This window comes from Miscanthus floridulus, chromosome 1 (genome assembly GCF_019320115.1).
Source record: "Miscanthus floridulus cultivar M001 chromosome 1, ASM1932011v1, whole genome shotgun sequence".
In the NCBI taxonomy this organism is placed as follows: Eukaryota; Viridiplantae; Streptophyta; class Magnoliopsida; order Poales; family Poaceae; genus Miscanthus; species Miscanthus floridulus.
The window spans coordinates 195,660,242-195,686,914 of NC_089580.1; the positions used below are offsets into that span (position 1 = coordinate 195,660,242).

A 26,673-nucleotide genomic window follows, 5' to 3' on the forward strand; every position below is an offset into this window, starting at 1 on the left:
AAGCGCTTAGCCACCAATATTTGTTGTATAAAATACAGAGAACGTGCATGAAGAGGTATCCAAGCTTTCATTTTACCTAAGGGGCTAAGATACTTTAGCTCTATATTTTTTTCTATAATAGCATATCTTCCGTTCTTTCGGCCTTTTATTCTATGATATTTTCTTCAAACCAGATTAATTATATATGTCATGATAAATTGTTATCGCCAGCACAAAGGAAATGATCGCTCAATCAGAAGAAAAGATCGAATCGCTGACGCATGCTGTATCCATTATTCTCCATTTCTAACTTTTGTCTAATTCAATACTAAACAAAATAACACATTATACAACCAGTACGTTTATTATATTTTAAGTGTATAATGCCAGTTCTGCTAGCTGATAGCGGCTTCAACTGCTGGCCGCTTGCCACCTGTCGACATTGCCTTTCATTTTTGCAAGTGTACTAGGATTGCATACGTGTGCGATGGCAAGGACATCTTTCAGCATATGATGCGCACGGAGTATTCCCGGCCAGCAGGTGCTAATTCTTTGATATGCCTGATGAGATTAAGAAAACAAAGCACCAATGCCATTATGAATTAACAATGGCATTAGCACCCACTTAAGCATTAAACTAATCGGCCACACAGACAAGGGACCAATCGTGTTGGGCCCGGGATCTCCCGCACGGGCACGGGTGAGCCGACCGGTCACTGGCGTTCTCGCACACACACTATGGCTGGAGGTAGAAGATGGATGGAGAACAGAGCGCACACACACAACACAAGCACCAGTGTTAGCTGAACCTCTGCAGAGGAGATGACAAAACTGAACTCGCTCAATTTACTTAGTTACAGTGAGAAGCTGTATATACAACTCTACCCATCTAATCCTAATACATAGACATGTCAGGTTGCCATGCTGATACAGTGACTAGATGTGACAGCGGGTCTGACTTTGGCGCCTGCCCCTGCTGTGGCTACAGTGCGTCTGGGGAGCCTTTTGGCGTCTGCCCCTGCCGCGGCTATAGTAAAGCAGCAGGGGAGCCCTTTCGACGTCTGCCCCTGCCGCGCATATAGAGAGAGAGCAACAGATTACTTTATAATTTTTTCCCTAATCCTACTGCTAACCCTAGAACCTCCACCATGCCGATCATCTTCTTCAGCTCCGTGAACCGAAGACGGCCGAGCGTCTTGGTGAGGACATCCGCGAGTTGCCAACCAGTTTCACGAACTCGATGACGATCTGCTCTCCATCGACACAGTCCCTGAGAAAGTGGAACTTGACGTCGATGTGCTTACTCCGATCGTGGAGAACCGGATTCTTTGCGAGGGCGATGGCGGGCTGGTTGTCCACCATCAGTGTCGGTGGGTGAGCTTCCACACTGGTCAGCTCGCCCAGCAGCCGGCGCAGCCACACAGCTTGGCACGCCGCTGTGGCCGCCGCCACGTACTCTACCTCGCACGTGGACAACGCCACCACCTTCTATTTCAGCGACAGCCATGAGATTGGAGCCGACCCGAGAAAGACGAGCACGCCAGAGGTGCTCCGCAGTCCGTCGATGTCCCTCGCCATGTCTGCATCGCTGGACACAGTGGGCCCACTCCTACCGGTCTTAGGGAAGACGATCCCCTGATCCACCGTTTCCTTGACGTAGCGCAGCAGCCACTTCACCGTGGCCTAGTGATCCTCTCGAGGATCCTCCATGAAGCGGCTGACGTAGCCCCTGACGAACGCAATGTCCGGCCTTGTATGGACTAGATAGCGTAGACCGCCGACGATGCTCCGGTAGAGTGTTGCATCTACCTTCGCCGCGGTACTGGTCTTCGTCAGCTTCAGCCGCTCCTCTATCGGAGTCACGTACGGCTTGCACTCAGCCATGCCGCTCCGCTCCAACAGCTTCGAGATGTACGTGTTCTGACCGAGCATGAGCGCATCCTTCCCCTGTCTCACCTCGATGCCGAGGTAGTAGGAGAACGCGCCGAGATCGCTCATTCAAAAATGAGCTGCCATCTCACGCTTGAAGCTGTTGATGTCCTCCGCAAGCGCGCCAGTAATGATCAAGTCGTCCACATACACGCCGACGATGAGCTCCTCCTTCCCCCATCGCCGTGTATAGAGTGTGTGCTTGGTTGCGCACCGCGTGAACCCAAGCTCACCCAGCGTGGTGTCAAGCTTGGCGTTTCACACTCGCAGGGCCTGCCGTAGCCTGTAGAATGCCTTGCACAGTTGGAGCACCCTATGCTCCGCTCCCTTAATGGCGAAACTCGGAGGTTGCCTGACGAAGACCGTCTCCGCCAGCTCACCGTTGAGGAGGGTCGGTTTTACGTCCAAGTGATGGGCGTGTTAGTCCTTCGCTGCTGCCAAAGCCAACAGTAGTCGGACAGACTCCATGCACGCTACCGGCGCAAAGACTTCCTCAAAGTCGATGCCCTCACGCTGGACAAAGCCTCGGGCGACGAGGCGTGCCTTGTGCTTGACAATGGCGCCACGCTCGTCCCGCTTGACATTGTACACCTACTTCAGGCCGATCGAACGGCATCCTGGAGGTGGATCGACGAGCTCCCAAGTCTCGTTTTCCTCGATCACCTTCATCTCCTCCAGCATCGCCTGTCGCCAATTTGCATCGCGCTCGGCCAGCGTGAACGTGGGTCGTTCCTCTGCACTGATGAGAAGCAGCTCTAGGTCATTGAGCAGCTGACCTACCAGGGCTGAGGACCTTATGCCGCCAACGATGTCATCCAGCCTACGGAACCGCACCTCCTCACCATCATGAAAGGCATCCACGAACTCAGTGATGTCGCTTGGAGGTGAGGCGAACTCAATCGGTGTCGATGGAGTCCCCTGTTTCCCCAAAGTGGTTGGCACAGCACCCCCGCTGCAATGCTCAGCACTACTCCTGCACCGCTCGTCACCACTCCTAGAGTGGTTGGCACCACTGCAGGAGTGCTTCGCACTAGTCTTGGAGTAGTTGGCACCACTGCAAGACCTCTCGGCTCTGCTACAGGAGCGTTCGGCACCCGTCCTGAAGTGGTCGGCACCACTGCAGGACCACTCGGCACCACTCCTAGAGTGCTCGGCATCCCTCTTGCCCTCTTGGTGTGCTCGGCACCGCCTCAAGAGTGCTCGGCTCTATTGCTGGAGTGGTTGGCTCCTCCTCTCCAGCGTCTCCACCACCGTGGATGACCAAGTGCTTGACGACAAAAGGTGCTGGTGAAGCCGCCAGCTTCCCCCATGCCCGGACTGTCCCAGTCCTAGGCCACCTTCTTGTCGAACACGATGTCACACGAGACAACCACCTTGCCTCCACGTGGGTCGTAGAGCCGATACGCCTTGGTACCTTCCTTGTAGCCTAGGAGCACCATCGGTGTGCTCCTATCCTCCAGCTTGGTGTGGATCGACTTCGTCTTCTTAACGTGGCCGATGCAGCTGAATGTTCAGAGGAAGGACATGCTCGGCTTGTGCCCATACCAAGCTTTCAACGGCGTCATGCCCTTCAAGGCCTTTGTGGGCGCACGGTTGAGGATGAACACCGCCGTGGTCATCGCCTCACCCCAGAACCTTACCGGCATGCTCTTGGCCTTCATCATGGATCGAGCCATGTCGACCATCGTCTGGTTCCGTCGCTCCACCACGCCATTCTGTTATGGCAAGTACGACACAGTGTGGTGTCGCACCACACCCTGACCCACGCAGTATGCAATGAACTCTACTGAAGTGAATTCGCCACCATGATCAGTCCGCATCACGCGTAGATTCTTGACACTCTCCGCCTCCGCGCGCGCCTTAAACTTCTTGATCGCCTCCACCACCTCGTCCTTGCTCGTCAAGAGTTGCAGCCACATATAGTGACTGCAATCATCCATGAGCAGGAGGAAGTACCGTCGACCACCATTTGTGGCTATCGTGATTGTCTAGCAGAGATCGTCGTGGACGAGCTTGAGAGCATCCGCCGCACGATACTTGGCCGCCTTTGGGAACGGTAGCCTCCTCTGCTTTCTAGCTAGGCAGCTTTCACACAGCTCGCATGCATGCTTGATGTGGGGCAGCCCTCAGACCATCTTCTTCAGCCGACCGAGCACGTCGAAGCTGAGATGGCCAAACTAGGCATGCCACAGCCATGGCTCCTCGATGTGCCATGCTACCAGGCACATCGGCTGCTCCACCTTCAAGTCAAGCAGGTACAGCCGGTTCCGGGACCTTTTCACCTTAGCAAGAAGGTGCTGCTCCCGGTCCCTGATCCTGAGGACGCCATCCTTAATCAGTACCTCGCTGCCACGCTCATCTAGCTGGCCAATGCTGATGGTGCTTGAACGCAGCTGCAGAATATAATATACATCCGTCAGCGCGCGGTGCTTGCCGTTCTGACACCTGAAGATGATGGTGCCATGCCCTCAGATCATCACCCTTGAGCCGTCACCGAACTTTACCATGCCGGTCACGTTGGCGTTGAGCTCGGAGAAGGCTTCCTTACAGCCCATAATGTGGTTGCTGCCGTCGGAGTCTAGGTACCACCGCTGCTTCTGCTCGCTGCCCACATGTCTGTGGTGGACTTGGGCGCATAGTTCGTCGAGGTTGACAGCCTTCAGAGCCTTGCCGTGCCCTTCCACCGCCATCACCTCTCCCTTCTCCTTTGCCTCAATGTCGTGCAGTGCATAGAACATCGTCATCAGGAGAGTGGCCTCATCATCCTCATCAGCCCGCGCTAAATGAGCCTCAACCTTCTGCTCCTACTTGCGATTTGGGCACTCCTTTGCCCAATGGTCTTCCCGCAGTGCTGGCAGACGTTGGAGTCGACCTTCTTCTTCTTCTTCCCCGAAGAAGCCTTGTCGCGAAGCTTGCCATTGTCACCGCGGCTAGAGGAGACTTCCCCGAACTTCTTCTCCTTCATCCGGGCAGCCCACTCCCCCTCTGTCAGCAGCAGCTTGCCACTGTCCGTCGTTGTTGTGGCCTGCTCCATGCGCTCGTCCACCGCTCGCAGACGACCTGTTACATCCTCAATAGTGAGGGTAGATAAGTCCAGCATCGTCTCTATGGAGAGAGCGATCTGTATGTACTTCACCGACACGGAGTGGAGGTACTTGGAGACCGCCTCTTCTTCGTCGATGGTGTCGCCATGGCTCCTCAGCTTGTTGATGAGCGACTGCAGGCAGAGGGAGAAGTCCTCCACCGACTCACCATCCTTGAACTTGAGGGTGACGTACTCCTGCTTCAGCAGCTGGCCTGACGCCTTCTTTGCGTGGTCGGAGCTGACGCACATCGCTGCAATGGCCTCCCACGCCTCCTTAGCAGAGTTCTTCGCCCCCAACGGCTCCCTGTACTTCGCTGGCACAGCAGCGAGGATAGCCTCCAACGCTGATATATCATCTTCTTCGTTATCGGTGCCCTTGTCAATGGCATTCCAGAGCCGTCCGGCTCTGAGCTTGACTTTTATGGTCACCGTTCACTCACCATAGTTGGTGCGAGTCAGCGTCGGCCAACTAGTGCTGCTGACCTCCCGCACCGTGCGTACGATGACCTCTTGTTGTGGCTGTGCAGCCACAGCAGCGCCGCTGCTGTCGCCCATCTCCAAACATTCGTCATCGTCAACGGTTAGTCCGGCGACGACGCTTGTATGGCTCTGATACCACTTATTGGGCCCGGGATCTCCCGCACGGTTGAGCCGACTGGTCACTGGCGTTCTCGCACACACACTATGGCTGTAGGTAGGAGAGAGAGGGAGAACAGAGCGCACGCACACAGCACAAGCACCAGCGTTGACCGAAACTCTACAGAAGAGATGACAAAACTGAACTCGCTCACTTTACTGAGTTGCAGTGAGAAGCTATATATACAACTCTACCTATCTAATTCTAGTACACAGATATATTGGCCTTGTTCGACATACCCCATATTCGGCTTGTTCGGCTTGTTTTTTTAGCCGGAACCGTGTTTTTCTCTCACAATAATTCAGCCAGAATAATGTTTTAAGTCAGTTTCAGACCAGCGAATGGGACCATTAGGTTGTCATGCTGCTACAGTGACTAGATGTGATAGCATGACTGAATTTGACGCCTGCTTCTGCTATGGCTACAGTGCGATAGGGGAGCCTTTCGATGTCTGTCCCTGCCGCGGCTACAGTGCAGCAGCATGGGAGCCCTTTTAGCGTCTGCCACTGCCACGCGTAAAGAGGAGGAGGAGCATATTACTTTACATAGAGCTGTATGTGGTGCGACATCATAGGTTACGTGGCCGCTGTCAAGCCACCACTTAGCCGCAGCATGCAGGACTATTGCAAGCAGCTTGGACAATATCTCCTGCTGATGCTGCATCTGCATATTTTAAACCCTGGGCTGCTACAGACAAGTGCCACCTGGAGCCTGCTGGTGAAAGAAACGGTGTGGTCGTATTGAGAATTTTTTTTTTTAATTTAACAGTCGGATTTGATCAGATCGATCTTGAGTTTGTTTTATGCGGGAGTTTCTTGCGCTCTCTCTCTTCCTCTTTGGGGAATAAAGGGGGCCATCAAAAGGCACACTTTACAGCAGGTAGATCACCTCGAATGGGGAACGAAATCTTGGAAACCAATTTACTATTGAAGTGAGGATCTATGTCCTGAATTTACTAGTAGTCACTAGTCATGCATCAAGCTAGCTAGGTTTGGACGGCGTTTAACTGTCATGCATATGCATAGAGGGGCCAAATTAATTTACTCAAGCCTGAGAAATATCCACATGACAATATGCATGGAGCATGCATGGAGATGAAGGTTATCTTTTTCTGGACGCGCCTGCAGCCTAAAGATTGTACAGTTTCCACTGAAAGATTTCAAATTTCATCAAAGTTTAAGAAAAATTGTAGCTTTACTCACCTTTCCCTAAAAAAGGAACGGAAATTGCATTTCTGAGTCCGCCTGAAACGCCCACGTGGTAATACTAAGTGCATTAGTGCGCTCCGGATCACTTTGCTGTTGCGTGAGATTCATGCATGGATGTCATATTTGTCTGTGACTTGAGTGTTCAGTCAATATATTCTCCGGCCGGCCGGAGTAGCCCTTCTTCCATGCAAAACACGCCACAATAACACAAGAAAACGAAATACTAGTGATCGACTCTAGTAAGTTAAACCTATTGTAATTATTCGGATAACGGGATAATATAAGAATATCTAGACACTTCATTCAGAAGATTAATTAATAGAGTTATACAGGGACGTGGACGTCGAGGTCGAGAGCAGAGAATTGAGCCTGATCGGAGGTTACACTTGGCTCTTTACATTTGGAGAGATGGCCGGGAGATCTGTCAGACAGAGAGCATTTTCAGACTTTGCATTGGTTTCTTCTAGACATGGACACTACACCATATATACCACATATACATTCGTATGTACTACATCAGATTAAAAAAATGACTTTAGCTGTCGCTCCTTGCCTGACGAAGAAACTGATTAAAGTTGCTATATTGCTAGCGTGGTACCTTATAAAGCTTGGAGGTGATAGCTAGGGTATGGTTGACGCCGCTGGCCTGGAGTCAGTCTGACTCGAGCACAAACAGATTAAAGCAGCAGCATGCATCAGGCCAGGACAGGGCAGTAGCCATCGAGCTACAACAAAGATCATCTCATCACCAGATAAATCGATCGATCGATCGGTCGGTCACGGGAAGGAGTTAGGCCTGGCTCCGGCCTGTGAGCCGCGGACAGGTGTGCGGTCAAACAACAACAGTAGCATCGTCGAAGGAACACGTTTTCCAGTTACTTTCGATCGATCGAGTTCAATTAGGTCCATGCAGTCCCCTTTCATGTTCGCGTTCGCGCCCTGCTGCTCCTGCATGCTTTCCGGGGATGTGGACGCGCACAACATGTAGGTGTACAAGCGCGCCATTTCTTATTCCTCTAAAGCCAGCGGATGCCGTGTTTTGCTGGACACCAACGCCAGCGGTGGCCTAACAACAATGGAGCTAGAGCTGCACTGCAGCAGCCACTGCCGCCTCCATATTCGACTCTCTCTCTCTCTCTCTCTGTGTGTGTTTGTGTGTGTGTGTCTGTTTAAATAATCGGGTCCTTTTCGAGGCCATATTCGACTGTCTGGGAGACGCCCTTTTTCGTTGTACGTCTATCTGATCATCTTGAGATGCAGTTGTGGCCGGCCTGCGCATACAGCAAGCAGCTAGCAGAAGGGGGTGCATGCATGTACGATAGATTGGTCCGGATCACAAGGATTGGTGGATGTGCTAACTGCTGATTCCTTGCATATCTTCTGCACATGATGTTCCAGAGAACTTAGCTGTAACCTTCGCTACGTGGCACCTCAGCTGGATGCTTACGGCTATCATGCATCTACTTACCGTACCTTTGAATCAGCTTCTTATTAGTACAATGTGAGAGAAACCATAGTGGTTAGCTTACTCCATCTACCTCATTCCTCAAATATAAGTCTATTTATTATTAGCTTTGTTAAGACTAATTGACTGTTTTAGTTTTGATGATCAATAACTAAAAAAGTATAAATTTACAATAGAGAGGTTGGTATTATTAAATTTCATCGTGAGACAAACTTAATGTTATACTTACACCCATCTAAAAAGGAATGCAACTCTAGTATAGTACTATGTCAAAGTATCTCTTGAATTTGATCAAATCGACACAAAGAAGGACCACATTTCTTTATGGTAGCAAATAACTTCTCATTGAGCATATTTTCATAATATACTTATTTAGAGTAATAAATGTTGACACTCTTTTTTTATAAATTTGATCAAACTTGAAATTGTACGGTTTGACTCATGACTAAAGACAAAGCTGTCTAGAGTTTTGTATTCTTTTTGGGAGGTCAAAAAACGAGAAGCTTCTCCTTTTTTTGCAAGATTATATAAGGGCTCATTATATAAAGTAAAAGATATGAGAGCTTGGCTGAAGATAATGGTCTACACTGTACACTACAAAGATGTTCAGCTTCTTGTCAAAATCAAGCCCTGTCAACAAGCAGGTCCTTTTCAGTTGATCGACCTCCTACTTCTTCACACAGTATGGACTAGAGTGTCCCTATAGCTCACTGACTTTAATTAACTACTGCTGGAGCTGTTCTTGATCCGAAGTCTACTCTGGAACAGGCTGTGCTAGCTCTGAAAGTCTGAAGTCTAACTACGCGGTTAGGCCACTTTCGGTTTCTGGTAATTACCCATTTTGAGTTGACTCTAAATTGTTATTTACCACTAGTAGCAAACATTAGCATCCGTGATCATGCATGCATATGACTTTAACCGCTTCAACTCCTTCTACGTTGGTGGAAAAGAGAGATCGTCCACTCCACTTGCAATCATATTCATGCCTAGCGAGTAGCGACGACTTGCCTTTTCGTTTCATTTGACCCTCCAGTTTCAGACTTTCAGTAGCAGCTCAGTCCCCAGTCTTCGCAGTGTGTGTTTGGACACCAATCAGCTTGCATTTTGCTTAATTGCAAACTGACACTGGCACACGCGTAGAAAAACATAATATGCCGGTTGCCAGCAATTCAGCATGCGTGCACCGGCCTGGACATTTAGTAGTTCAGAGTTCAGACTTCAGAGCCCATGCCCCATCATGGTAATCATCCAGCAAGAGATTCAGGAAATTGAACAGGGACAGGGACAGGCAATCTCATAACGATTAAACTAACTACCCTATGTTCCCTTGCATTGATCAGCCTCGCTCTGACAGATCATTTCCTTCTTTCTGAGGGGCCCCGGCCCACTGTCCAGTGACTTGCACGCACAGCATATACTACTACTACTTTTACAAACCCAACTGTGTTGCATCACTTAACTACTATTTTAGGCCACCAGCAACGCCATATCTAAATACGGTCTACCCTTAGTTTAGTTTATACTGCCATTCATTGTACACGAGGAAAGTCTACATATTCTGAACCTGATAGATCGATAACCATCACGCACGTAAGGGATGAACTTTTTTTTCAGAATAAAAGATCGGAAGGCATGATTGATCAGGAATTTTGCAATAGAATACTAAGCTAGCTAGCTGACGAGGCAACACGCTAAGATGCTTTTCAGCAAGACTACTAGCTCACTCGATCGCTGCATCTCGCATTGCATCATCACCACACAACATTCTAGTAGGGTGAGCTCTTTCCCAGGGGCAGAGACAATGTAATAATATAATAATATCCTGAGGAAGCTTAGCCAAGTGGGAGTGGAATTGTTACTCTTCCATCGCGTCCGCTCCACAGCTCCCAAGCCCCAACTTGCGAGCTCGTATAAATGGCGAGCATGGCCGCCCAGATTCTAGCTGTCATACAAGCCGGGAACCAGAGAGAGCCCAGCACTCCATAGAGATAGCTAATAGATTAGCTGCTGCAGTCATCATATATAGATAGAGCTTACTAGTGTCATATATATATAGCTAACCAGCGCTAGCTAGGCAAACTAAGGCGGCGGCATGGACGCGATCAGCAGCCTGATGCTGCAGGAGGGGTGGAGGAAGGGCCCGTGGACGGCGCTGGAGGACAGGCTGCTCACCGAGTACGTGCAGCAGCACGGCGAGGGCAGCTGGAACTCCGTCGCCAAGCTCACAGGTATGTATTGTAGTGTATGTGTGCTGCATGGCAAGTGTGTTTTGAGTGTGTGTTCGCCACCGGCGTTGTTGCTGACGATCGGCGGCCATGGCACAGGGCTGCGCCGGAGCGGGAAGAGCAGCCGGCTGCGGTGGGTGAACTACCTCAGGCCGGACCTCAAGCGGGGGAAGATCACCCCCGACGAGGAGACCGTCATCCTCCAGCTGCACGCCATGCTCGGCAACAGGCAAGTACACGTACGCATACGACGTACACAATGATGATTGATGAATACACACATGCATCAGTCAGTAATACAATGATGTGAGATGCATGTACATGCGAACTAGATAGAGCCTAGAGTGTGGAGCACACTGTAGCAGATTAGATTCCTCTCCGGAACTGTAGCTGATCGATCTTTTTCATCCCATCATCTATCGTGTGCGCCGGCTCGTTGGTGGGCGGCGCCTAACCTTGCTGGGAAGGGAAAACTGAAACGTGTCGTCGTGGTGACGCGTGCGTGCAGATGGTCGGCGATCGCGCGGTGCCTGCCGGGGAGGACGGACAACGAGATCAAGAACTACTGGCGGACGCACTTCAAGAAGGCCCGGCCGTCGCGGCGCGCCCGGGCGCAGCTGCTGCACCAGTACCAGCTGCAGCAGCAGGAGCAGCGCCGCCAGTACCTCCAGAGCCTGCAGCTCCTGCAGCAGCAGCAACAGCAGCAGCAACAGCACCAACAGCAGCAGCTGCTGCTCCAGCAGCAGAGCCAGCAGCAGCTGGAGCAGCAGAGCCCGCCGGAGCCTGATCGCCAGGCCATGATGGCGATGATGGACAGCCTGCAGAGCACGGGGGAGTGCTACTGCAGCCCAGTGTCGCCGGTGCTGGTGCCGGAGCAGTGCTGCGCGCTCCCGGCCGACGACGATGCGATGCTGTGGGATAGCCTGTGGAGGCTGGTGGACGGGGATGGATGCGGCGACGGCGACGGCTCCAGCGGAGGCGGCTACTAGCCGGCTAGTACGTACGTGTGCGTGTGTATGCCAGTGTAAAGAAAAGAAAGTGGAAGAGGAGGTTCTTCAGGTTTCAGCTGCTGCAAGGCAAGGATACTGCTAGCGGTAGTAGAGACATGCTAATTTTCCTATGAGAATAGTTGATCATGCTTCATGTTTTTTTCTTTTACCCATGAACCATGAGCAAGTGGCATTGTATCAAAGGGCCCTCTGTTTATGCTATCCTGTTACAAGGTTGAAATACCTTCATGTGTAATTTTGGTTTCAAGAATCAAGATCATGTTTTAGCATGTATTTATTATTATCTGCACCAGTTTATCGGGCTCAAACTTTGTCAAGAAAAATTACAACAACAACTGCTGAGTGCCTAACTCCTAGTACTTGACAAAATTGCATGGGGAAGGTCAAGGTGTTATGTTATATATGCACCTGTCAGTACAACATCTTAACAGAATCTGCATTCTTAGTGAGTTCCCTTAGCTTACACGGACAGTCTGTCTACTAAAGGCTGAACAGCACCAGCAAAATCAGGCACGAACTGGAAGTTCAGGTTCTATTCTATATCTAGAATTGAAAGTTTATCAAACTTTGGTTAACATGTTCCGACAAGTACTTATGGTTTAATACTATGGAATCTGCATAGACTGAACTTGATTTGCAGTAGCTCTTTAAACGAGCGAATCAGGCGTAAGAAACAAGATCCGAAGAGGCTATCAGATTCAGACTGTTTTATATAGCCTAAAAGAAATATACCCAAATGATTTCACCCCCAAAACTAGCTTGTGCTTATTGACCAGAATTCAAGGGACAAGTTTATGTACAGAAAAAAAATCCTTTCCAAATTTCAACCATGTACACCAAACCAATTTATATCCCAGGACTTCTAGCCCCGTATCTGCTATAGAATACTGAAAATGGAAGTATCAGCTGTAGGAACAAACTAAAAAATGGACAGTTTACATTCACCTAATATTTTGACAGTTATAGCTAGACCTGCGTCATGATCAGGATGCATCACAGGAGTTGCTCAGAGAAGGATTTTGTTGTCCTGGACCTGGATGACCGGCTGAACCTATGTGGAGACCTCTGTGAAGGCGCCACAGTTGGGGAGCGGTTCAGCATGTCAGCAGTGGGTGGCTCGAGAATCTGAGAGCGCTGCAGCATGTCAACCATGGATGGCGTCTGATAGGTATGAATAGTGGTAGTGATCTCTGTTGAGTCCCCACGTGCAGTTGCTCTCTGCCATGAGTGTGAGCTCAGGCCGGACAGCATGAAAGCCCTGCCTGATTCCTCGTACCTCCGCCGGTTCTCCACTCTCTCCTGCATCTCCCTCAGCTCCGTCATCAACGCCAGGCACTGGTTGTCTGAAGATTGTGCTGCTTGTGACTCCAGTATCCTCCTACGGGCTTCGAGGATTGCCACGGCCTGAGAGAAAGCACCTACCTCAGCTGCAGCCCGTGCGGCAGACATGTCCTCTGTGGCGTGAACACGGTGCCACTCACGCTCAACCTCAGGAGACATTTTGCAGTCCACATGATGTTCAGGGCGCTGAATTCTTACTTCCTCACCATGTACTTCGATGTTCTCCATAGTGATAGCGTCATGATACATACAGCTTGGTTTGATCAGCACAGTCTGTCCCTGTGCAACTGGGACATGTAGAGTGAGCAGAAACCCCCTCTCTTCTTCTGCATACAGGTCACCAATATCAACTGAACCACCACGTCCATTTTCAGCAACTTGACTTGTATACCCACCAGACTTGATGGAAGTCAGTAGCACACCATTGTCAACACAATTAATGCCCAACCGCATCTCCTTAACCACAACACTCAGGAGGCCACCAATACACTGAGCAAATCCATCTTGGATTGACCCTTCTGCATCGATAAATGAAAATGTGCCACTGGAGATCTCAGCAATAGCATGCATGGCAGCAGAATCATGATCTGAGCCGAAACCAAAGGTGTGGATCTGGACATGATGGCCTGTTCCAGGAAGGATTGAAGGTGGGACAAGGGCACTGTAATCTAGTAGATTCCTGTCAGAAGGGAGTGTATATGTGTCTTGACCATCAGAGAGAAGAATGATACTGCAAACAGGATTCTTCAACCGACGGTCCTCAATCACTTTAGCACCTTTCTTTAACCCATCAGCAATGTTGGTGCCACCACTTGCAACAAGGGAACCGACAGCTTGCAAGGCTTGCTGCCTACTGGGTAATGTCATTCGCCGAAGAGGAAAGAGTCTGCGTGCTGTAGATGAGAAAGCAATCACAGACAGGCGGTCGTTGGGTCCAAGGGTCTGGATGACAAAGCTCATGGCATTCTTCAGAAGTGCAATTTTGGTCCCTGCCATGCTACCACTGACATCAAGCACAGTGACAAGGTCAAGAGGTGCACGGGAGCTCGCTGAGTGTGAAGATTTTGGAGCCCTGAGATGGATCAAGATAGCAAAGAGCTCCTTGGTGACTGATTGTTCAATAGCTGGAAATTCTGAATATGCATTGATTTTAACTGAACCAGTGACAGCATTATGTTCGTCGTTCATATCAGACTGAAGATCTATGTGCTCATCATCATTGAAAATGCCTGCCTCCAGAGTACGGAAGTAAGGCAGGTACTCCTGCAGGTTTCCACTGTATGTATGGGAAAGCCTGCGGACAACAGCCATGTGCCCTTCATCCTGGGGCCAATTTAATGGGTTTACTATAGCTCGTCCATAATTGGCATCTGCAGGTTGAGCGCCTGGGAGTTCTTTCCACTCAGCACGGCAAATTGGGCAGATGAGGTTTCCATGCTTGATATTTGAAGAGATGCAATGAAAATGGAACTTGTGAGAGCATTCAGCAGTGAACAAGGCATGTCCCTGCCCTGATCTCATGCCACCAAGGCAAATGGCACATGTCTTCTGAAATCAAGAAAATTAAAGAAAGGTCACATGTCTAGTATCAGAACTTGCTAACTTAACAAAAAAGCATACACTCTGCTATGACTTGTGAAGTATTTCCTGCATATCTAACCACATCACAGCACTTAAACCTAAAAGGGTACTTTCAGGAATTTACAAAGACACTAAAGAACATGAAAGCAATGCAGATTTTTATACAACTCTGTGGGAACTGCAAAGACGATCTGGAAATGGATTTTACACCTCCAAGTCAGAAAGGTTGTGAAACACAAGTTTTTTTTTTTTTTGAAACACAAGTTTGAGAACCACAAGTTGCACATCCTGGTACCACCACAGGAATGCCTACTTGCTAGTAAAACATGGCCGACAAGTGTAGTATGCTCAACAACAGCTAGCTATCATGGTTGATCAAAAGGTTATGACATACTAAAGATTCGAGTATAAATTAAGGGTAGATAATAGATTACAGCATGCACCGCAAGGTCTAATAGTTACATGCATGAGCATCCAACTTGAAAGGCATTAAAATGACATATGACTAGTTTAGCATCTTTCTTTCTCTCAAACAAGCAGGCTAATTTATCATCTTTGCAGATAAAGACAACTAGATTGGCATAAACATATGTTTTAAAAAAAAAAAAGAACGGGAGGGGCAAACCCCTACTGATTATTATTAAGTATTAACAATGAGTATGCGTAGCAATATGAAAATTTATTTCCCTGTTTTGTATATTAAGGATCAGAAGCAAACTATTCTTTAGAAATTACAAGTCAATGAAATCCGGCAAGCTCTATAACCGTGAGTACATGTCACAGAATATCCTAGTTGCAGATTCCACTTTTCCTAGCAGCTGCGGGTCAAATAAGATGCACTGCACCCACCAACCAAGCAGAACACATGGACAGACAAGGTGCAGGCAGCTGCCCAATAAAGAGCTCTTTCCCTTTCAGTAAAAAAGTATGAGCCAGAAAAGAGTTTTTGAGGGGAAAAACTAAGGAAAACCCTTACAGCCGTATAGCACGTGAATCAACAGAAACATGTTAGCCTATGGTTTTAAAAATTGTACCACAGCGCCTGTTTGTTTGGGCTTGTTTGACTGATAAGCCATGACTGAAAGTACGGTTGGCTGATTTGGTGTGAGAGAAAAATATTGTTCGTTGGCTGAAAAAATATGGCTTATAAGCCAAACAAGCCCAAGCGAACAGAGCGTTTGTATGCACTCATGACTCATGCAACTTTCTTCAGAGTTCTAATAGGCTTGCAGGAAAAATGCAGCGTGGTAAAAAAAATCATTATGCTGTATGTTATTGAGATGTCTGGTTTCAAAATTCAATCCAGTGAGTAACCCACCCCGCAATTCGAGTTTGTACTGTTTACTTTGATTTTGTTATCTTCTCCCTCTAATAGTTCTTCAGTATAAAACGGTGTGAACGCCTAGCACTAACGAATCTAGATGAAAACGAGGGAGCATGCCAGCATGTGCAATTTGATCAACCTCCAAAGTTAATAGTAGTAGTCAACGGGGATCTTTGACCAGCACCAAACCAAAACCGCCGTCTTTTTTGCTCGGAATTTTACACGGCGATTTGTCCCAAAATCCGGACGAAATCCAACGCCAAAGCAGACATTTCTTCCACATCTCCGGTTCAAACAATTCGGCACGCCACATGAATCGAGAAGAAAAAAAAAAGAAAGAAAAACGATAACGAATCCCCACCTGCTGCGAGCTCCGGCTCCCAAAGCTCGTCAGCCGCCGCACGGACGCGGAGGCGGACTCCAGCTTGTCCTCAGACACCGAAGACGGCGCCTCCGCCGCCGCCGCCACCACCGGCGGCGCGTCCTCGATGGCCCTCTGGCGCGCGGGCATGCTGACGCAGAGGCTGGTGGCGAGCGCGCGCTTCGCGCGGGCCCACGCCGCCGCCATTGCCCTCCTCTCGGTCCTCGGAGCACGAACGGCGGCTCCTTCCGAGCGCACCAACGAAATGTTGGCAGTCGGTGCCTGCTCGGTCCCGGCGGAGGAATTGCTGGCTGCGAGCGAGATCAGAAGCGCAGGTCTCGGGGCTGAATGGTTCTCTCCATCGCGGTGGGAGACGGACGGCGGAATTCGCGGTGGCAGCGGGCGCGTGGCGTGCTGGTGTGGTTCGACGTTGGGGTTTTGGTCGTCGCAGGCAGAGCGAGAGCCGGAGAGGCCGTGGAGGCATATAAACGGAGAGGAAGCCGGAGAGAGAAGAGGAGGGAAACGGAAGAAAGGAGAGACGTGTGTTTGACAAATCACAGCTTCCCGTTTTGCCCCTGGGAAAGGTACTGTGGAATATTTTTCGTCATCTTCAATTTCGGCACACATCAGGCCAGTGCCAAGCATAGAATAGGCGATGTAGATTTCACCGGTTCTCATCTAACAATCCATCTAGTTACAATGAGGGATTGCCATAAGTCAACTGTACTCTAAAATTTGGTTATAATAACTATTTGGAGTATTTGTTAAGTTTGCATATTGGAAAATAGTATAAGCAGATTTGTCCGGGGACGCTTATAATATATTATTAATATTTTATAAATACTGTCTTATATTTTTATACAAAAAAACAGTGGATTTTTCCAGTTCCAATTTCGATGTAGAGATGTCGCGCACGTGGGAATGGAGCGGGTTTTGGTTAATCGATGGTCGTTAGTAAACACGCTGAACCACAAAAGGCAAATATGATTCTTTTCACTTCAACGGTACAAAGTACAACGAGCAATGCTGCATGCGTGTAGTACGTGTACAGTAGGAAACATACGCAAACACGCTTTTGTCTCTTTGTTAACGTGAAGGGGACTTTTAGGTCTTGCAGACTGGACATTACTAGTGTATTTTAAGTATAAAAAAATATTTGACCATAATCTCTTACAAAAAAAAGCGCTTTGATTCTAGATATATTATGAGATTTTTATGTCTTAAACTTTTTTATATAATTTGCTTGATTGTTGGTCGAAGTTCATCAAAATTGATTTTGTTTTTCGTGTAGAAAATACTGAGGTACTAGGATAACATTTGACCGAATAATCAAAGATTAGCTGCGCATTCATCAGGAAGGTCGTTATCCAGTTATCCTTGTAGTTGTATGTAGGGTGGCATCCCGCTGCAAGGAAGCAAAAGGTAGCGCCGGATGGGACCGGAGGCAGTTTAATCCATTCATCCCGTGGACCTGGCTCGTTCAGATTTCAGAAGCTGTGCTGCACGTGGCGTCTCCCAAAGAAGCCTCTACAGATCAACACAGCTTTAGGAGTAATAGCGATGGATCGGCGGCATGGTCTCCGATGTCCGATCACTGCAGAGCGGCGGTGGGCTTGGTTCACCTACGGCAAACTCAGCGGCCGCCGCCGCCGCCGCCTCAGCATCGGGGGCAGGCAGCCGCAGCACGGCCAACGTCATGCGGTACGACGCGAACGCGATGGAGAGGCGCGCCGCGCGCGTGCCTCCGGGCCTCAGCGCTTGCGTGCGCTTCCCCGGCCGGCTCGATCGACCCCGGTCACGATCACGGCGCGCCATGGCCTTGTCTCGACACGCACGCTCTTCCGGCCGCTGCATGCAAGGCGAAAGGCGCGCGTGCCCGATGCCCGCCCCGCCCCCGAGGTATGGCGGAAAACGGCTGGGGTGGCGCTCGGGTAGGCCACTCGTTGGGGTGTTGGGGGAGTTGGGACGGGACGGCGTCGGCACCGACCTCGATAGATTGCGTGCGTTTTGCATCAGCGAGTCCGGACCGGGGTGGGTGTGCATCCGTACCTGCACACCAGCTGCTTACATCTGTTGGCTTGATCGTATCAATGATATAGGTCATGTTCGGCTTATCTCATATTTAGCTTGTTTGGCTTCTTTTTTTAGCCGGAACAGTGTTTTTTTTCTCACAATGGCCCCGTTCGCTGGTCTGAAACTTGGCTGAAACTGGCTGAAAAACACTGTTCCGACTGAATTATTGTGAGAGAAAAGCACTGTTCTGGCTAAAAAAAAAACTGAACAAGCCGAATATGGGATAAGCCAAACATGGCCAATAATTCAGCCAGAACAGTGTTTTTTAGCCAGTTTCAGCCAAAATTCTGCCAGCCGAACGGGGCCACGGTGTTTTCTCTCGCAATCACTTTGACCTGTTGTCTTCTTAAAATGTCCGCGGTGCAGGGCAATACAATTCTATTTTGTCCTTTTTTTTTCTTCCTCCCCCACTATTTTTTCGGATATAAAACCAAAGAAATCCCCAACAGTCTCATGAATTTTATACATAAATAATGTAAGAATTTTACGAAAACCAGTTTATTTTCACGGCAGCACTAACGCCCTGAACATCCGGACGTCCGCACCTGCTACAACACTCGCGCCAGCCACTCCCCCACGCTTCCCTGCTTCCCGCGCCCTCTATGCCTGCAGCGCCGCTCCAGCAGCTGCATTAGGCGACTACGGCAGGTGGCTCACATTGCAACATGCACAATCACCCCCGATCTACTTTTAAAACATCGAAATAAAACAATTACAACATACGTACGAAATAGCTAAAACATTCGAAACATGCGTCTGCAACATATGCAAAACACACATGAAAAACACTTGAAAAACGATTGCAAACATATACAACATCCAGATAAAAACACTTGCAACATATGTAACATCTAGATAAACACACTTGCAACATACGTCTGAAAAAAACAGATGAAACATTGGGAGCATACACTTGTAACATACGTATACAAATCATTGCAACATATGCAACATCTCGATCTACTTTTGCAACATCCGCATGAAACACTTGGAATATACCTACGAAACATCTAAAACACTTGAAACATGCGCTTACAACATGGGGAGGTCCAGACGATTCTAGTCGTCGAAGTCGAAGTTGGCGTCGCGCGAGCACCACCACCACCACCACCACCATCGCTAGCAGCACCAGGCGTGGCTCGCCCAGGCGGGTGGCGCGCCCGACGGGACGGAGCAGCGGTGCAGGATGGGTGAGCGCGACGGGTGGGAGCGAGCGGCGCGGGATGGGCGCGCGGCAGCAGCGAGACGGAGTGGCCGCGCGGCGTCCGGACAGGAAGGCCGCCGCGTTGGAGAAGACCAGCGGCGGGCGGGCGGCGCGGCCACTGCAGGCGCATGCGTGCGGTAGTGGGGAAAGAAAATGTCGCTATGTTTTTTATTTTTTGGATTTGGAGAAACTGCGTCGTATCGAAGGTGGAGCGGAGGAGCCCTGTTGGACCGATCGTTGGGCAGCTCCGGAAACGAGCCGTCCGGACGGAGAGGGACGCCCGTGTCCCTACATTATCGTTATTTTTATGGAAAAGTTTCTTCGTTCCAAGTTGACCTGAGAAGTGCTTATGGCTAATAGTTGCTCGATTAACAATTGACCGAGTTGGTGGCCCCGTACACATCAGCTGACGGAATGAACTCACCGATTCAATTAAAAAATCAATGCTAATTAATCCTGTTACGATCAGAAGAAACGTGATCCGTATTAATTTGGTGATTTGGCGCTGTCATGTTCCGGTCAAGGTTTTGGTGCTATGCTAGCTAATGGTATCGAGCCACCAAACAAAACAAGAGAAACGTTTAGGTATATTCCCAGCACTGCGCAGCTAGCTAGCATAGCAGTACCAGGTTCGTTAAAAAGGCACGCAGAGACGATTCTGCACCGCTCGCTCGGAGCGAAGTTCACCGGCCCTCAGCAGTACCAACCAAGAGTCGATAGCATCATCGAACACAAAACGCGTCGGATACAAATACTACAAGTACCGTGTGCCCTGCTTGTCCAGTCGTGCATGTAAAAGAAGAACAACCCCCGTGTCTGTGCTTCCAGCTGCTGACGACAACCGTATTAAAAAAATGCATGCGTATACAGTTGAGATAGATAGACGGCTGGATAAGTAACAACTGACCTGTACTCCGTATTGTCGACTGTCTTAGATATAGCAGAAGGTTGGCTTTTTTCCTGCCATCCGAGGGCAACCCCTCGTGCTTATGAATAACGTCATGTCGATTATCCGCGTACGGACGAGCTGCTGAGAGTTGTCGACGACTTCGATCCATTTATGCATACACACGAACCAACGAGAGAGTTGGCATGCATACACAGAGATATACTACTCGTTGCAACTAGCAGGTGGAGTATACAAATATCGTGGTCACCGCTACAAATGTCAAAGGCCGAGAGATCGAGACCGGCCTGTAACGACAAGACCGGCCGATCGATACAGGCTACAGAGACATCCTCCTTGTGTTCGCCATGATTCGATCGTAGCATACTACTACTGCGTAAGGGTACTGTACGACCGCTGTTTGTTTCCCATGCATGATCTGGACGTGTAACCACAAGATATGATGTGGCCAATGCAGCAGCCAGCATGACATCCCTGCTAGTTTCACTCGAGTACTAAACAGCTAGCTATATGCCAAATGTCATACATCCATTCATGCTAAAAGTGGCTGGTGTATAAGACGAAACTTAATTAGAGTTGGGTTGCGTGAACCTATGCAAAATAATTAAAGGATCACGAGCTGCAAAACCAAGTCCACTCTCCCAATCTAACCGGGGGCATCATCAAATAAATAAAGTTGAGGCAAACGCTTCTATCAATTTGGGTGCACCGTCATCACTTGGTCAGCGTCGACAGTTGGCCAGGCCATCCATAGTGGGTACTCTGAAAGCTTGCAACGAAGGCCTTGTTGCGTGTGTGAGTAGGTCGTGTGACCGAACGCTCAAGAACAGAAGAGTACACCCCAAGAGCGGAAGAGAGGACGAAATTGGACGTGAAGTTTCTCTATCTACACGTCTTGCTAGCTTAGCTAGCACCCACAATCTCTCTGGACTGGAGTATTGCCCAAGGAGGAGGCGGTGGCGCACTTGCTTTGTTCGTTCCCCGATCGATCGGTCTCCACAGTCCACACCACACATGGGCGCCGCCGTCGATCGTAACAAATGGAATGCAGAAGACGACGACTCGCGCCACCGCATGCCGCTAGTGCTAGCTGGATGTGGTTGGTCGTTTCCTTGTTGCGATCACGAATTAATCAATCCCATGTGCTGCGTCCTGCTACACCTCGTTGGCTCGTTCAAACCTGGCGCCCGGCGAGCTCTAGAAGCCCAAGAAAGAGAGAAAATTCGATCGATTGATCTGATCACCCAACATACTAATGCATGCAGCGCCGGCGCTGGCGCATCACTGAACCTGTCTCTGCGTGGAAAAGTAGCTAGGGGCAGGACGGGGACGAGCTGACGAGGACGACCCGGGGGCTCGGAGCCGCAGGCCACAGCTAGTACGTAGAAGTACTTGGTTATTGGTTATAAGTCAAAGTCGTACACTAGTTATCTCCTATCTGTCTATAAAAAAATTGTTTATTATTATATGATATCATATCTTACTTTCTCTTTCATAAATATTGTTTGGGTTACCTATACTTACTTCCGTGCCTTGACGCTAGAATAAGAGCCCAGCTCTATTCTCTCCCATCTACATCAGCAAAAATGTTGACTAGGCTATAAGCCAATTGCTTACTGTACTTCCTCTTAGCAGCTCTGCTTGGGCTCGGTGACCAAAACCACGTCCCGCTCAGCCACATGTTTTTCGGCGCTGGGGTTGGTTGGACGCCTGCACTGGATCCGTGGATCGGTCATCGGTGTTTTTTTTTTTTTTTTGGGAAACGGTCATCGGTGTTGTGGGCGCTTTGGATTGGATGGATTGGTAGGAGGCGGCGTTCACACTCGCTCGTTCCGTCGTCTCCGCCTCCGTCTGGTGGCGCGGGAGTCATCATCCATGTCAGCTTTGGGAGGGGTGTTCGTGCATGGACATGCGGCGGAGGCCGGATGTATCGATGTCCCAAACTTTTTTTTTCCCTGATAATGGAGAAGTTCCGATTTCAAACCTCTTCAAACAAGTCACCAAAATACAATTCAAGAAGCAAATAAAATTCAGAGTTTATCATTATTGACCAATACGAAATCTAAAAGGCCATACATAGGTGTCGGCATGAAATTTCGTTCCGTGTCGAGGCACACGAGCAAGCCGGAAGAGTCCATACATAAATCTAAAAGGCCATACATAGAAAGCAAAGAGCTCTGGTCTCTAAAAGCTGGCATGCCTAAATTAACCAATCTTTATGGTCATCAGCTGCAGCAGAGCCGAAGATCCAATCCAATACCTCCCCCTAAAATGTACCTACGAAAGTTTTCGTTTGGCAATTGTTAAACACAAAAATCATTCCTGCTAAGGCCCTGTTCGCGTGTCCTTAAACCCAGCTTGATCCGCTTTTTTCTCATTCGGAACAGTATTTTCTCTCACAAATTCCTCCAGAATTCCTTCAAACCATCCAAATTCCTCCACAACCATACCAGCCGAACACCCCTAAGCCAAATTGACTAGCAAACTGCTACAACTCCTATATAAATAACAAATATCTGGACTATATATACTCCATATGATTGATCGGGCTAGGTCTGGACTTTGGAGAATGTTCGAATGCGACTCCCATTGCCATGAGCGGCTGGCTATACTCAGTGCCAACTACAACCAATCACACTACTACAGAATGTTACTGTATGGGCGGCTCTAGAGCCTCTGTAGGGGCGGCTGCGCCAGCCGCCCTTCACAGGGTGTTCTTACAGAGGGTGCCTCTGTAGAGGCGGTTTCCTGACCACCCCTGCAGTGCCCTCTGTAGGGGCGGCTGGTGTTTTCAGCTGGCCTTACAGTGCCCTCTGTAAGGGCGGCTGGTAATATCAGCCGCCCCTGTAGTGTACTTCTGTAAGGGCGGCTGTATCACCAGCCGCCCTTGCTGTGTGTATTTGTAAGGGCGGTTCAATCAAGAACCGCCCCTACAGTGGATTTTCCAGCAAAATAAATAAATAATTTAAATTCAAATCTGACCACATATATATATAATTCAAATTCGAATCTGACCGCCATAAATATACATATATACATTCACAAACACAAGACCATCATCAGAAATCATAATTCACAAAAGTCCATCATTACAACATAGTCTATTATGAAGTCCATCATTATAACATAGTCCATTAAGATATCCACAAGTCCACATGCAAAACAAAGTCCAAACTGTTCCAAAGTCTGATCTAAATCATACCACAAGTCCATATTGTCATCAACGGCCTAGGGCTAACCTATCAGTCTCCCGAAGGTGTTGGTACAGAGGATTACTACCTAAGTCAGAAAGAAGATGATGGTAAGTACATTTATGATACACAATCTGGTCCATTATAAAGTTGCAAAGGTCGCCGACTATCTCTAAGAGCTCGTCATCCTTGTATGGGTTCCTTCTCGTGTCTTTATCTTTCTCCAACTACGAGAGAACAAGTTTAGGTTTACTATATCACAACATATGCGAACTTTTCATACTACGAGCGAAGAGGTTCAAACTTACTAGATTGGGGTTTCTGTTGTAGCCACCGATGGTACTCATCATAATACATGTGTAGTATCCACAATATAGACTCCTAGGCTTCTACTTGGGGCATTGTGTGTTTTACATATGGAGATGTTAAGTAATGCTATTGACAGACACGTAATATATGGAGTACCAACGTAAATGACACTTACTGCACATAGAGTTTTGACATACAACTTTTTCTTCCTATTTGGATGATGCCTCCCCTTATGTTCCTGGACATAGTGCCTGAATGTCCTGTTTCAATGGTTTTAGCAAATGCAACTTGTTAGTATCCCACATTGAACCTTACAAGCATGTATATAAACATAGTAGCTAAAATGAGGATTATCAATATGTATACGTCTTGACAATTGTTATGAAGTCTTTGTATGTCTCGACTGGGAAATCCGCTGAATCAAAGACCCATGCCATGCTATGTGAGAGCCAGACGCCTATGCAAATCCAGTGATCGCTGCATGAATTTAGTCATAGAAGGAACACATAAGCTCTTTTGCATCGAACAAAGTAATTTGAACAAAGCTAAGTATACAGTCGAACTTACTTAAAGTGGTATGGTATCCATATATTATCGTGTTGTTGGATATTTTTAAAACATAGGGCAATGTATGCCGCAACCTTGAGGGACTCTTCTAATATTTTCTTGTTCCTGATGTCCTCTTTCTTCTTAAGTGTCTTTCCAGCTCCTAGTTCTTTGCAATCTAGTTTCCACTCTTTAGGGTAATTAAAATTTGTTGATGCTATAGGTGAAGGGTCTATATACCCGTGTTTCAGAGCTGGCCTCTTTTTCACAAAGTCCGCTTGCATTCTACAAATCACAGCGCGGGTTAGTTACAACAAAATTAAAAGATTACATTCATATCATATCGAGAGGGCAAGGACTTATAGGCACCATATGCGAATCAGATTCATTTTCATTCGTCCGAGGTGAAAGCATGCTTGGATATCCTTAAACTCAACGACAATTTGCCCACCTGGGGCTCCAAATGTGCCAGTAGGGATCCATGCTGTAAGATTTCTAGTTCTGTTATCTGAGCACGCAAGTACCAATCATGGAACTTTCTCATTCCACGTGGCAAGCACTGTATGACTCGGTTTGGTAGGAAGTTCTTGCATTTTTCATATTTATCCGGGCAATCATTTGACCATTTGAGGTTATCAACAGCTAGATACTTGTTAAACCCATTATGCAGTTTGCTAGTGGTGCCCTCCTCAGTGGTGCCCTCCTCGGAAGCTGGTGCTTTGAATTCTTTTACTTGGTTCTTAGGCTTGAACTGGTCATGAGCAATCCACTTGTGCACCGATGAGACATCATTAATGCCCACATACGATGGTCTTATCTTGATTGGGATTTTGTTTTGAGCTTCCCATTCGGAAACGTCCTTGTCAACTTGTGCATCACCTGCTCTAGGGGCCACTTGTTCTTCATGTATTGGCTGTTCACGAGGCAATTGTTATTCATGAGACACTTGTTGTTCATGTATCGGCTACACTTGTTGATAAGGATGTTGCATCTCATCATGCCTTTGCTCGATACGAGCTGGAGAAGGACGTGGCATGTCATCATGCCCATGCTCGATACGAGGTGGAGAAGGATGTGGCATGTCATCATGCCCTTGCTCGGTACGAGGTGGAGAAGTCTCTAGCGTGTGGTGGTCATGGTCATGGGCCGATGAGTATACCTCCCCGTCCTCGACAGGCCGCTCCAGAGGATGAACTTCAGTCGGAGTTGGCGAAGACTCGATCAATACAATGTCCCGTTTGTGCCAGAGGATGAACTGGTTCATGACGTCTCCAAGTAACACGAGCCCCTCGGGAGTAGGGTGTTCTATCTTCCAAGTCATGAACTCGGGCTTCACGGTATGCACCTCGATCTGATGAACCAGATGAATCATGAGATGTACCATTATATAAAAAAAAGCGGAAGGTAAACACGTCTCTAGCTGGTTCTGGGTCTCCACCATGAATTCATGTAGGTCACTCAGCTCTTGCCTGCGAATCGTCTTCTGTGAGATCTTTGAAAAGAAGTAGCACATACGGGTGATGGCCATCTTTAGGAACTCTAGCTTTATAGCCCTGATTGCAATTGGTAGGAACACTGTCAGCATCACATGACAATCGTGAGCCTTGCAGTATGTTAATGATAGGTCCTTCATCGACACTAGCTTCTTTGAGGTCGCCAAAAACCCAGTCGGCACTCTGACCCCCTAAGGAAATTGCATATAGCTCTCCTCTCCTCTAGGGTTAGGTTGAAGCTAACCGCGAGAAGACTGTACTTGCCATTATCTTGCTGTACCAGCCAAAGCTACCGCATCATGTTCAACTGCACCATGTCTTTCCATGATCTGAGACCATCCTTTGACTTGCCCGTGTCCATCAAGGTAGCCATGAGACTCTCAAAGACATTCTTTTGCACATGCATCGCATCAATGGCATGGGGGACCTCCAAGTCTAGCCAATAAGGCAGGTATTGAAAGAAGATCGATTGCTTCTTGAATGGTACGCCTTCGATGGGAGGTGTGCTTCTATCTCTAATTGTTCCATCCGGATTCTTCTTTCCATAGACGACGTGTATGTTTTGGACCATTCTGAACACATGTTCTCCATTACGACGTCTCTCTGGAGGGGGTTCATCCTCTGAGATGTTGCCATAGTATCTTAGGTACAATTTGCTGCGGTACTTGTGACCTGTCTTTAAGAAGCGCCGGTTCCTTATATAAACTATCTTCCTGGATCTATCTAGGAACACCCATTTAGTACCATCCAAACAGACTAAGCATCCAGTCTTGCCTTTGAACTGTCCAGATAGGGCAAACAGCGC

General features: G+C 48.4%; 3 protein-coding genes across 5 annotated transcripts; 1 reads left to right on the forward strand and 2 right to left on the reverse strand.

The window, feature by feature from the left end:
* Positions 1-1,662: 1,662 nt before the first annotated feature.
* LOC136469538 (uncharacterized mitochondrial protein AtMg00810-like) lies at positions 1,663-1,977 on the reverse strand. The gene has a single exon (XM_066467697.1). The coding sequence runs from the start codon at positions 1,975-1,977 to the stop codon at positions 1,663-1,665; it is 315 nt and encodes a 104-aa protein (XP_066323794.1).
* An 8,192-nt stretch (positions 1,978-10,169) lies between these two features.
* Positions 10,170-11,798, forward strand: LOC136449399 (transcription factor WER-like). Its single transcript, XM_066449428.1, has 3 exons — positions 10,170-10,531; positions 10,628-10,757; positions 11,037-11,798. Exons 1-3 carry the CDS (start codon positions 10,396-10,398, stop codon positions 11,515-11,517), a joined length of 747 nt encoding a protein of 248 aa, XP_066305525.1. The 5' UTR covers positions 10,170-10,395; the 3' UTR covers positions 11,518-11,798.
* A 494-nt stretch (positions 11,799-12,292) lies between these two features.
* Positions 12,293-16,619, reverse strand: LOC136449382 (E3 ubiquitin-protein ligase WAV3-like). Of its 3 annotated transcripts, none has more exons than XM_066449408.1 (2): positions 16,146-16,619; positions 12,293-14,424 (listed from the first exon to the last, which is right to left on the reverse strand). In XM_066449408.1, exons 1-2 carry the CDS (start codon positions 16,350-16,352, stop codon positions 12,532-12,534), a joined length of 2,100 nt encoding a protein of 699 aa, XP_066305505.1. In that variant the 5' UTR covers positions 16,353-16,619; the 3' UTR covers positions 12,293-12,531. The 3 variants fall into 3 exon arrangements, with proteins under 3 accessions (XP_066305505.1, XP_066305497.1, XP_066305514.1); XM_066449400.1 differs by having other exon boundaries at positions 12,293-14,427; XM_066449417.1 differs by lacking the exon at positions 16,146-16,619 and adding an exon at positions 15,924-16,102 and having other exon boundaries at positions 12,293-14,427.
* Positions 16,620-26,673: the final 10,054 nt, after the last annotated feature.